This window comes from Scleropages formosus, chromosome 3 (assembly GCF_900964775.1).
Source record: "Scleropages formosus chromosome 3, fSclFor1.1, whole genome shotgun sequence".
NCBI classification, from domain to species: Eukaryota; Metazoa; Chordata; class Actinopteri; order Osteoglossiformes; family Osteoglossidae; genus Scleropages; species Scleropages formosus.
This window is the reverse complement of record NC_041808.1, coordinates 7481718-7494676: the sequence shown is the minus strand read 5'-3', so window position 1 is coordinate 7494676 and position 12959 is coordinate 7481718. Positions and strand designations below refer to the sequence as shown.

The window sequence follows — 12959 nt, the reverse complement described above, 5'->3', positions numbered from 1 at the left end:
GTTTAACTTTTGAACTGTGAGACAAAATCTACAGCTATTTTTATTATTAAAATATTAATGCAGGCTATAGGTACAGGTATAAACAAAGCAGAAAGCATTATTGAAAACTAGAGTAGGCTGAGTCAAGCATTTCAAGTGTGACTGATGAGCGAGTTGTATGAATAATCACATCTACATTAGCTAAGACTTTTTTTTTGCCAGTGAATTGCTAATGCTGCTCTCCTGATGAAGGATCAAGCTTTTGAATCACAACTAGATAACTAATTGCTGTGCTCATTTCATCGTTGTTATGCGATACTGAAACTGTTCTCCCCACAGCCCGGGCTTCCTTCGATTTGTGCGGGTGCTTTGTGGCATGTCCTCGGATGAGAGAAAAGCATTCCTTCAGTTTACTACAGGCTGCTCCACTCTGCCTCCTGGTGGTCTGGCCAATCTGCACCCACGACTCACTATTGTCCGCAAGGTACGAATCACGTATGAATATTCACGGGGGGAGGTCATTAGTCCAAGAGCACCGCATGTGAATTTAGTTTGTATTTTAACCACAGTAATACTGCACAGGACCGTGAACATGTTCTTTGTCATTTAAAAATAAAGGCTTGAATAGTAAGCCTGGTGGTGTAAACAAGAATGTTATATTGCCAGCCTTGCAAACAGTATTTTTTGTGAATAGAAGTCTCTTCTTTCTGTTTGAACATTTAATGGTGAGCTGCTGTGGAATTCAAAATTAGTTGTGGAAAAGACAGTTTTTCAGGATTTTACCTCTTTCCCCAGTTTGCATGTAACATACAAATTAATTTCATGTGGATATCGCTACACAGGTGGATGCAACAGACTCCAGTTATCCATCAGTGAACACCTGCGTACACTACCTGAAATTGCCCGAATACTCCTCTGAGGAGATCATGAGGGAACGCCTGCTTGCTGCCACCATGGAGAAGGGCTTTCACCTCAACTGACTGTTCATCCCACTTGACTGTTTCAAACTGGTGAAGCCTGTAGGGTTTTGTTGCAGGAAAAAAAAGCTGTGTCTTCAAAATCCCATCCACTTCCCCCATATTTTCCTCAAAGCTTTTGGAATACAGTTCCATGTTAATCCTGCTAGCTACAGATGAAGATGTGGAGCAATCCCTTGCCACCTTCATCACCAAGCCATGTCCCAGTGCACTTTGTGCTGCTTCAAGGGCTTGAGAGACTGAAAGCTAGGGCAGTTCCTTTGTTTTCTCCAGCATTATACATTTCTCCTCTGGATGTGAGAGTCTTTGTAAAATCTCACCGTGTTCACTAGGATCTCACACATCACTTCTGTCCACATCCTTCCTCTGGGGCTGGTGGGGAGGTTGTCAAGCACCTGCTTCTGTAGAGCTGTAACTGTAGAGTGTTTGGGCATTTCTCAACAGCTTTTAAGTTCTACTAGTGCCTGCACTGTATTAGATTTTTCCTTTTTATCTTATCAGCATACAATCATGCTCAGCTACATTTTTTTCCCTTTTTTGCTTCCGTTACTGTGTGAGTACATTTTGATTGTTTACTGCCCTGCTATCAAATTCATGAGTGCATTTGTGTAATTTTACAATAAAGCTATAGAGACATAACACTGGTTCTGGGTGCAAGGCACATTTAAAGAAAAAAGACAAAAAGCAAGCTAAGCTTTCCCTTGTATTTCCTTTGTATATTATAAACATTTATTTAACTCCAGTTGCAGTTTGAAGTAAAAATATTTTCAAATGTGTATGCTCCAAAAATAATCATTAAAATGTTTGCAAAGTATAAATGCCTTTATCCCCTGAAAGTCTTTTTTTTGCCTTTTAAATGAGAAAAGGAGACAATGTTGTATTTGAGTTTTAATCATGAAAACATTATATACAATGGAGGTCTCTGTACAAATTGATTTAATTTTTCATACACTGCTGTAGCAGTCTAGCATGTCCGTTCTAGCTCTCAGCCATCTTGTCAAGAACCAGTAATGGTGCCAGAATTCGGCTCTTGTTAGTCTCCACGATGTGTCCGTTCAGAATCATCTCATCCAAGATGACATGCACTTTCTCCAGGTTGAACATGATCTGATGAAACTAGAGTTGAGGCATCCAATATTTTTCATGTTAAATTGAGAATTCTTATAGGTACTATTAAACAACTTGAGGTTATTGTAATATGCAGTTAACACTGTGGATACAAACAAAAATAGTTAAATTGTAATGGATGATATCACTGGTTTGGGAGCAGGACTAAAGCACTCAACTGAACTATGGCTTTAGATGTTTTAGTATAACTCAAATACTCATTCAGATGACAAATTGCTAATGTTTTTCCATGTATCTAAGCACTTGCTGAGTCCAGCATCAGATGTAAAAATGTAACTTTATAAACTCACTTTATTTGCCTGTCACAGAACTGTAAATGAGAAAAAGCCTCTTCACTGTCTTATAAAGAAGTTTCCATTGCATAGTGAGTAATTTGCTTCTGAAAATCTTCTGACAATTCTTTTAAACTTTACAATTCATTTAAATGGGGAAAATGTTTTACTGGACCTCAAAAGGTTCACTTTCCCCCCCCCCAAATGTGCAAAATTGCTCCCTTTTAATCAGGTAGAAAATCACAGAATTGTTCTGGAAACCCTTAAATCTTGGTTTACAACCTTTTAAAAATTGCTTACACAACATTTCTGTGCTTTCCTATTTTATTTTGCTGCTCTTGGGCAGTAAAGTGGTGCAGCAGGTTGCTCAGACTGAGGTTGAGCAGTGGTTTGTTTGCATGTTTTTTTTTCTTCCCCATGTTTCAGATGACTCTACATTGGCTGTGTGTGTGTGTGGCTATACCACGATTTACTGGCGTTCCATCCAGAGTATACCATGTGTCACACCCTGTGTTTCCTGGACAAGCACTGATCCTGTATTAGGACAAGCAATTACTGATCATGAATAAATATCATTCCAGTTTCACTAGCTGCTTGTTGAATGAAGGGTTACGGGAAGTGATATTGCTATGGTTCCTCAATGTACGACAACAGTTGGGGCCAAAAGTCTATTTGCAACTCGAAACAAACTTAGAAACTTAGTTTCTGTAGAAACCTCAGATCAAGTTATAATAAAAGACAATCCCAATGGTTGACCAGTTCATACTGTGACATATGATCACCAGCTTCTGGTCACTTCATGATAATTAGGGACAGTCACAAATCCTGCAGGATTAAGCAAAAGCTCAAGATTTGTGTAGTTGCTCTCAGGCAAAGGTTGCAATTCTAATTTTTCCAAAAAAATGCAGTTAAAGTTTCAGAAGCTGATATGATCAAACCTGTAACATCTTTTTAAAGGATACATCCAGTTCACTCTGTTTTAAAGCAGAGGGGAAAACATAGTTTAGACTTCTTTAAAAGCATGGATGACCAATTAATCCAGTTCTCAGAAACGCAGGAAAAAAAAAAGACGACTCACCACACGGCTGAAGTACTTATCTAGAACCTCCACAAAATTATGCACCAGCTCATAGACCGCTAGTTCATTCTGTGGGGGGGGGGGAAGGCAATTTGGGTCTGAAGTCACCATACTGAGGTTATTTACAGTGCCATCATTGAAATGATCTCCTTGACAGTTATTTGAATTCAAAGTCCACTGTTTCACCAAGACTGCCTTCATTGCACTGTTGGAAGCTCTCCACTCGACTGGAGCTGCTTCCCTCCCCTTGATCCTCATTCTATTCAACCTCTGCAACATTTGACACTGTAAACTGCCAAACCTCTCTTTCAACTCTAGTGCAGCTTAGAATCAAAGGATCAGTACTGAAATGATTTCAGTCTTATCTATCAAACATCCTAACAGGTGCTTTGGCGTGGTTCCCTATCTCCCCTGTCTCTCAGTTGGTGTTCCACAAGGTTCAGTACTTGGCCCCTTACTCTTCTATCTACACCTTTTCCCTTGGTTCTGTCATCACCTCTCACAGGTTCTCCTATCACTGCTACACAGATCATACCCAGCTCTTCTCTTCACCCCAGCAGCTTCAGATGTCTCCTCTCATATTGCAGCTTGCCTTTTGGACATCTATGCCTGGGTGACTGATCATCATCTAAAACTCAACCTCTGTAGACCGAGATCACTTCCCAATTCTCACAATTCACTCACAAAGTGCACGGCCATGTGACCAGGTCTGCCATCCTGACCGAGTTCTGAAGTAGTTATCACATCACACGTAAATCACAATCCCCGCATTGGCTTTCCGTAAGGCTTCAAGTTGATCAGGCTTACGCATCAAGCTTTACATAGTTTGGCACCTCTGTACCTCTCTGAACTTCTATCAGACTATTCAACAGCTTGCAGTCTTATTTTATCAGACTGGAAACCTTCATTATAACTAAATCTTCATGAATGTGTAACCATTTACTCCTGCTCTAAGAAACTTTAAAATCAAACTCAAGACCTACATTATTACATTTGTCTTCAAATACCACACTTGAGCTTTCTTTGTCTTCTCTTTTTGGCTATTATTCTCTCCTTATATTATTTTGTTAAAGCAGACTAATATTGATACACAATTTTACATCCAATAACTAATACATTTTAATTATTTAACCATTACATTAATCACATTTTCAGAAAAGACTCACCTCATTTTCACTTACACCCACCATAACAAAGAGGGATGCATATTGTCGGTATACTAGCTTGTAGTCCTTGTATTCCACAAAGGAGCACTGAAAAGAAATAGGAAAAAACAGCAACAGTTTGTTGAACACTTCTATGTAGTAGAATACATTACAGTCTATCTTTAATTTTGCAGGCATGATAATATTTGTCTGACAGCAGAGTTTCTTCTGATTGATTTGCATGTGTGACCCCTGGCCCTCCTTGCCACAGATGACATTGTGGGGATCTGAACCTAGAGAACCCATATAGGGTGAAAAATAAGATATGACAAGGTGACTATAAAAACTATATACAACATACTTCAATCTTTGAAATGAAAAGCAGTTAGTAACTAGATTTTAAATATTAATAATTGAAGAAATTTAAACTATTGCACTCGTATTCTGCAGGAAACATCTGTCCAGGATGTACATTAGCTCCACACACTGATTTCTCATTCATTACCCATAATGCTCTTCAGTTCACATTATTACATTTGTCTTCAAATACCACACTTGAGCTTTCTTTGTCTTCTTGAAGCCTATAAGCATACTGTATGAGTGTACGGTATATCATGGGCCATTTCTCAAACTCAAGTTCTGTCAACTCTTTTGCCCACCTCTTCTTTCTTCCGTGAAAGGCACCCCTTGATGACATCCACTTCTAGGGAGGCCCTCTTGGCCAGGTCTATGTGTTCATAGTACTTAGACAAGCGTATCTGGCCTTGCTTGTTGACCATCAGCAGAAACTTGATCATTGTCATCCAGCAGATCCCTATGGTAAACAAAAACAAAGTAGAAACCATTACAAAATAACCCTAAACAAAACCAGTTTAATTTAATGTATAAATTTATACAAATTGATCAGAAACAGCAACTTAAATTGCCACAGGTTTATATAAATCATTTATGAATATTACAATTTTACAATAAAGTGCTCTTTTTCTCTCAAATGTGAACTAATGCTTGCCAATCGAATCCTGAGAACTTATTGGGTTGTGTGCACTTAACATTAATTAACTATGATTAGTTGATTGTGGTGGGAGTGTGGTGGCGCAGTGGGTTGGACCGCAGTCCTGCTGTCCGGTGGGTCTGGGGTTCGAGTCCCGCTTGGGGTACCTTGCGATGGACTGGCGTCCCATCCTGGGTGTGTCCCCTCCCCCTCCGGCCTTACGCCCTGTGTTGCCGGGTAGGCTCCGTGACCCCATATGGGACAAGCAGCTCTGAAAATGTGTGTGTAGTTGATTGTGTTTCCAGTTAATTTTTTTAATTAACTGTCATTATGATTTTATTTAATACTTTTAAAAACCAGGGTGAGAGTTGCATTTACCCTGCTATTTGTAGTTTCTTCAGAAACTTAAGTACTTTTCAAAGTAGTTTTTAGCACTGATACTTGTACATTTGTAAAGAAAAAATGTGTTTTCACTCCATTTAATTTCAGTCATCATGTCACTCTCATTACTTTTCTTTTTTACATTTTATGTTTAATTATACTTGATCTGATCAGTTTTAATTCAAATTATTAGTGACACTCACATTGTCAGCTGAAGTCTGTGGATTTTATTTGTCAGAGAAAGCTATCACTCACAGTCATTTCTGCAGTGACCCATTAGCAATATCTCATCACCATCATCTGACTTCTGTTAATTTCACTTGTGATTATCAGCTTTCAGTCCCAGTTTTGTTCCTTTCAAAGAGCCTAACGATAGTTTAGTAGAGACCCATTTTCTGCTGTCTTGATTAGACTGGTGGTGGTGGTGTAATGTTATGGGGACTGTGTTGTCACACAGGTTTTCGGTACCAGGTGAGCATCGTCTGAATGCCACAAAGTATTGAAACATTGTTAGTTCAAGGTGTAACCCTTCATGGACAGTCCAGCCTTTCTCAAATTGATATTTCCAGCAGGATAATGTGTCATGTCACAAATCACACAGGACCTCCAGATGGTTCCACAGACATGACAGTACCTTTAATTTACTTCAATATCCTCAACAGTAAGTCAATAGAACATCTTTGGAATGAGGTGGAATGCAATTTTGGCAGAATGAATGCTCTGCCAAAAAATAAATCAATAAAATAAAATTAAAAAAAAAAAAAAAAAAAAAACTACAGAATCTTTGTGATGCTGTCAAGCCAACATGGCCCAAAACAGTGGTAATCAGAGAAAGACTCTCCAAACCAACAGTGGATAGCATGTAGCATAGAGCAAAGAGTTTTGAAACGTTAGATGCCCCAGAAGGGTACTAAAAACATGAGGCGGCCCGAGAATGAAGATATCTCACTACCTCCACCCCACAGAGCCAGTACTACATTTCTGAAGAGTACCTTGTAGTGTAGTGCCCCTGAGGCCTATCAGAAGGCTATGGACTCAATAAAACGTGGAAGGCGTCATAACATGGGACATGACAGGCAACTAGAAAACATGCTCAGAGGTACTCCAAAGGTTATAAAACAAGATATTATAAATCAGAAGCTTAACTTTAAGGAGACGTTTGGGCACGAGAAAGACATTATTATTACTACTTTTTGCTGACGCTTCTCTCCAAAACAATTTACAATGTTACTTACAGCTATTTATCCATTTTTATAGAACCGGGTAATATTACTGAAGGAATTTAGGGTAAGTATCTTGCTCAAGGGTACTAACATTAACAAACTAGGTTTAATTGAGACTTTCATGTCTGCAGCTGTGTTTCTTTTTCTTAATGTAATGCATAATCATTCAGGTTCCTGGGCACCACCATCTCACAGGACCTGAAGTGGGAGCCCCACATAGACTCCATTGTGAAGAAGGCCCAGCAGAGGTTGTACTTCCTTCGTCAGCTGAGGAAGTTCAACCTGCCACAGGAGCTACTGCTTCAATTCTACTGTGCAGTCATCGAGTCCGTCCTCTGCACCTCTATAACTGTCTGGTTCGGCTCAGCTACGAAGTCAGACATCAGAAGACTGCAGCGGATAGTTCGGACTGCTGGAAGAATCATCGGCACATCCCCCCCAGCTCTCCAAGAACTGCACTCGTCCAAAGTCAGTAAAAGGGCTAGCAAAATCATTCTAGACCCCTCGCATCCAGGCCACTCCCTCTTCGAACCATTGCCATCTGGCCAGCGCTACAGAGCACTGAGCACCAGGACAGCCAGGCATAAGAAAAGTTTCTTTCCTCAGGCCATCTACCTCATGAACACCTAAATCTCTCCCCTAGAGAGTAAACCGTGCAATACATAATGCTATTTTTATTTATATTTATAACTATTTATCACATACACTCCCTTGCATTTGTATCTAGTGACTATTTTTGTATATTGGGTACTTTATATTTTTAAATATCTTTTATCCCTTGCTCACATACTCTATCTTTTCACCTGTCTTGTCACTGTCATTCTGTCTGTGCTGTGGTAGTTCCTGTCACCAAGACAAATTCCTTGTATGTGAGAACATACTTGGCAATAAAGCTCGTTCTGATTCTGATTCTAAATTGTACTTTTGGACAAAGCGTCTGCTAAATGAATAAATGTAAATGTACTACAGCTGGAGGTGGGAATCGTACCTGCAACCTTCGGGTGCAAAACGCAACACGCCTAACCCTGTACTATATCAGCTGCCTCAACTTAATTCCGCACACTGTACAGTACTATATTTACTATATTTAACTGACGCATTTGACCAAGGCGACTCACATGGTAACATTACTATCATTACCGCGCCCATAACATAAGAACGATTCGGAAAACGATCTTCTTCACTGAAGGGAACGTTCACGTAACGGGCACGTTGTCTGGAGCGAAGAACTCAATAGCGCAGCTGCTCGCCGGTGGGAGAGCGCGCGCTCGCACGAGCGGGACAGAATCAGAGAACGCTGTCCCATCATGCACCGCGTGCCCCCTCTGTCTCACCCACAGCGCGAGGAGACTCACATCCAGTGAAAGAACTAATGGCGGCCGGGAACTCCGCACTGCTCTGACACGGAATCCACACAGCGCACTACTACGGCCGAGGCTGCGGGTTTCCTCCAGGGCCCTTTTTTCCCCTCTCCCCCCCCCGAAAAATTAAAAAAAGAAAAAAAAAAACCTCACAGCGCTTACCCGAACTGCGTAAAGGGGAAACTGTCCGAAAACAGGGTTCGACGACGGCTGCTCGGGTTTCTCTTTTTAAAATGGATGAACACCCCGGAGGAGTAGGAATGGCCGCTCCGAGACCGCAGCAAACGCCTCAGCTGAGCAATAACAACAACGCAAATCCTCCGACGGGAGCGGGAGGTGGCGGAGTGATGGTGCCACAGCAGGACGATGTGCCCCGACCTCAGCAGTACACTATCCCGGGCATCCTGCACTACATCCAGCACGAGTGGGCCCGCTTCGAGATGGAGAGGGCGCACTGGGAAGTGGAGCGGGCCGAATTACAGGTACTCGCTGCCGCGTCGCCTCTCCTCCTCGTCTCGCTCAGGTGCACAAACGGGGACGTCGTTGCCGAGCGCGCGGCAGCCACCAGCAACGCCCCTCGTGTCGTGAGAGGCGCGATTTGAAACAAAAATAATAATGGTTCGCAACAAGACGAGCTGGTGGTCGAAGAGCAGAGCAGCCCGCTCTTACCTTAAGTTAAGGGCCCGGCTAGATGTACGTTCTTGTCGGCGCCACGACCTCGTCGCTATCGCTGTTATGTTTTGCCTGGGCAGGCGGAGAGAAAGAACAACAATGTGGCTAAGCGAGCGCTAGCTAATCTCACGAGCCGCCATTTTGGTTCGGCCAACATGGCGGCGGCCTGTGTCTCCGCGGCGCTCCGGGAAAGAGAGCTTCCACTCTCCTGGAAGCGTGACCAAGGGCGTCTTGCGAATAAGCGATTGCCGGCTGCTCGGAAGTGCTCCCCGCGCTTTGTAACTGTCACTCCCGACGGAAATACACTCCCGATTGCACACACGCGAACTTAAAGTCATGCAACTGAAATATTCTGCTCGTCCACTTTCCCCCCAACTTCACCCGTCCCGCTTATTTACTTCTGTCGTAATATCAGGCACCTCGATGTGACACTTTTCCCTGAGCGCACCCGCCGGGCCTCATCGATGTTACTGAAATTCTGTCAAGTCATAATTCGTGTGTGTGTGAGGTCGACGATGCGTGTGAAATCGCGTTGCTATACAAGTCGTGTCCTTCAAACAACTCGATCACATTCGGTGTGTATTATCACATCATATATATAATATATATCCATATAACAGGCTGGATGTGCTGCACGCGACCGGTCGATCGCGATCTCCATGATGTTTCGCAGCTCAGTCCCTGTGCCTCGGCTGCCGAAGCGTTTTTGCGAGATCAGGTTTTTTTGTCACCTTCTAATCACGTGTTTAAAAATAGACATTTTGCTTCCTTTAGCACTGCAGATGAGGCAAAAAAGGTTCTCCCAAAATAAATGACTGATTTTTCATGAATGAGTTGACAAGTCATCTTCAGAGTACTGCTTTTGGTGTTCTGTTGTTCATATCTGAAAGGTAGATCCACAGTTAATGTTTACACACTGACGCTGTTTACAGCTGTTACCCATGTTGCTTCACACATTGTGCTATGTTGCATTATTGAGTATACTGATATTATAGTTTAAAATGTCACAAGTATATACTCCCATAGTCTAGATGTATACTATGTTCGTGCACTTCGGAGACATCCATGATCGAAAATTTATAAATGTGCTACCAAACCTTTTTAAACCTAATTACCTCTCAAGCTGATCTGTGTGTCTTGCTTGACATTTCATCTTTGTATGGGCTCTGACCAGCCAAGTATTACCTGATTGCTTAGAGTTGTGTGATCAGACGGTCAGTACACCTCGTGCAAATTTTCAGCCCTTTGTGTGTCTATTCATCATGTTCTGTTGGGCTCATAGTTTGTGTGCAGCCCCCATAATGTTGGCACAAGGATTACCCGGTGTGTTGTTGTATGTTGGGAATGTGTTTGTTTTATTTCTTGAGTCGGGAAACATTTGGTTACTGGGGGAGCTTTCCTACTTGCAAATGAGTGCCTTGTGATGAAAGGGTGCATTTAACTAAGATTTTGTTAAGGATTTAAATTTCTGTGTTGGAAATATACTGCTGATTTTACAGTTTAACGTTTGTCTTGTTTTTAAACCAACAGATTTCAGATATCCAGCATTAATTTTTTAAGGTCAACGTGAAACTATATAGCTGTTAACTGAGTTGGAGTGGTTTGTTAGTTGTCGTCAGCCAATAAACAAGCAATTTCATTGTTGCAATATCTGACATTTGTTAGCTTTTACCTTAGGCATATATCTTTCCTGCTCCTAACTCCTTTGTTTGCTTACTCCGTAATAAAATCTTTAGTGCTATCAGCTTTGAGGATTTTCTTGTAGTCTCAGGTTGTGCTTTCTAAAAAGTCTAGATGTTCCGAGTGCTTCTTACCAATTGTAACTGTGCTGTTTTGTTCCAAGATTTCCTCACTATGTTGGATTTTTGTCTTTAATTTTTCCCAATGCCTACATTTTAGAGCGTTAAATTGCTGTGGAAATAGAATTCACTTATCCCCAGTTTTTCAGTCTCCCAATATCACATTCTGGTCTCAGAATATTAATACCAACTACCCAATGCTCAATTTTAGTTTATTACGATCTGTGACATTGGTTCTGTGCTCAGGATGTCCTTTACATTCTAATAAACTGAGATCACATTTGAAACTTGTGCCAAGCATGTGTGTGGGAGAGGCTGAGACCCAGTGCATTCTAGGATCTGTGTACCCATGCTCTCAGTTGCATTCTGACTCTTCATCTTTACCACTCCAAACACACTATCACTAAGTAATAATTTCATAAATTAAAAGGAAACATTTTCTCTGCACTGAACCCTCCATGTTCATCCTTCATAAAGATGAAGTTCCTGCAGACAGCTTGCCATTACCCTTTAAACCCAGTAAACCTTAGGAAATAGCAACTATGAAATAACCAGTCCAATTTATGAATTCATTTGAAAAGTAGTAAAAGGAAAAAATTCAAATATAATGAACTAAAAAGAAAATTAATTTTATTTTTGTATACACACTTATGTTTGCTGCTACAACCATTTGTCCAATTTAAACAATGGACATGGAGGCACAGCTGATAGCGCTGTTGTTTCACAGCTCCCGAGCAGTCACATTGTGTAGAGTTCTCCCTGTGTTCACGTGGGTTTCCACCGGGTACTCCCGTTTCCTTCCACAGTCTAAAGGCATGCATTTTGATGTCATCACAGTGGCAGCCAGTCTGGTTTCTTCACAGGGATTAATAAATTAATTATATTGTTTTTGTCATATTGCTGCTGCTGTTCATTATAATTTATTGTATTGCCTAATATAAGGAAAATGTGTGTCAGGATTATTGGGGGAACTTAGGAAGGAGCTGTGACTGGGTTGCAAGTAATCGTGTTGCAAGTAATTAGTAATTACGGGGACAGCTGGTTACGTAGTGGTTAAAACTACTGCCCCTGGATCCAAAGGTCACGGCTTCGATCGCCATCTCTGGCTGTAGTACCCCTGAGTAATGTACTTACCTTAAAATTGCTCCAGTAAAACTACCCAGCTGTATAAATGGGTAAATAACTGTAATAGCTTGTAATAACTATAACCTCAACAGTGTAAGTTGCTTTGGAGTAAAGTGTCAGCTAAATAACTAAATGTAGTCGTCATTCTAATTATTTACTAGGTATTTGTGAATATGACTTTCATGAATGTTACGTATCTCAGGTACACATGGAATTTCTGGAAGTATGATCAGGTGCCTGCGTATGTTTAGTTTAGACATTGCAGTGTTTCAATTGTCACAGCAGACTGGTATTTGTTTTATTCCAGCCACATAAAAATAGACCTGTTTATGTAATCAGCCATACATGGTGCAATCAGTACGTTCTGATACTGTCTGCCCTGTTTCACAACTGTTATACTATTACGTGTAACATGTATGCAGTCATGGGACAGCTGCAGCATTACATTTATTCATTTAGAGATGCTTTTCTCTAAAGCCATGTATGTTTCATAGAAAATACAATGTGTGTGTTTTACCAATGTACATCACACAAGTATACCACATATTTGTGTGTATATGCACAGACTAAGTCTTTGTGAAATTAACCGTTAATAAATTTCAAGATTCTTATCAACATTTTTTCCATATATTTATTTTAAATGGTATTTTCTTTTTTTTGGAAGTGATTTTTCATTCATTTTAAATTAGTTTTCAATGTAGCTTCAAGTTAATAAATGTTTGATTATAGTAAATATTTGAAGCTTATGGAACATACCGTGTGAGTAAATAAAAGCATATCTCTATTACACTTCTTTTGATTGTATAGATAATAAATGGAAAGTGGCCT

The 12959-nt window shown here is 40.7% G+C and overlaps 3 protein-coding genes across 11 annotated transcripts in view; 2 read left to right on the top strand and 1 right to left on the bottom strand.

Moving 5' to 3' along the window:
• Nucleotides 1-1595, top strand: part of hectd1 (HECT domain containing 1) — a 35032-nt gene extending 33437 nt beyond the window's left edge. For all 8 annotated transcript variants that reach the window (XM_029250272.1, XM_029250275.1, XM_029250270.1 and 5 more), the window contains 2 exons: nt 319-463; nt 822-1595. In XM_029250272.1, the coding sequence (XP_029106105.1) occupies nt 319-463; nt 822-959 (283 nt within the window). In that variant the 3' untranslated portion in view covers nt 960-1595. The remainder of the gene's footprint in view (nt 1-318; nt 464-821) is intronic.
• Nucleotides 1596-1735: 140 nt separating this feature from the next.
• On the bottom strand, nt 1736-12068 carry ap4s1 (adaptor related protein complex 4 subunit sigma 1). 2 transcript variants are annotated; one of them, XM_018734774.2, is made up of 6 exons: nt 9205-12068; nt 5239-5393; nt 4601-4687; nt 3435-3503; nt 3319-3330; nt 1736-2063 (listed from the first exon to the last, which is right to left on the bottom strand). In XM_018734774.2, exons 2-6 carry the CDS (start codon nt 5380-5382, stop codon nt 1935-1937), a joined length of 441 nt encoding a protein of 146 aa, XP_018590290.1. In that variant the 5' UTR covers nt 5383-5393; nt 9205-12068; the 3' UTR covers nt 1736-1934. The 2 variants fall into 2 exon arrangements, with proteins under 2 accessions (XP_018590290.1, XP_018590291.1); XM_018734775.1 differs by lacking the exon at nt 9205-12068 and adding an exon at nt 8698-8768.
• strn3 (striatin, calmodulin binding protein 3) overlaps nt 8426-12959 on the top strand; it is a 21991-nt gene continuing 17457 nt past the window's right edge. The window contains exon 1 of the mRNA XM_018734773.2: nt 8426-9017. Coding sequence (XP_018590289.1) covers nt 8769-9017 — 249 coding nt within the window. The 5' untranslated portion in view covers nt 8426-8768. The remainder of the gene's footprint in view (nt 9018-12959) is intronic.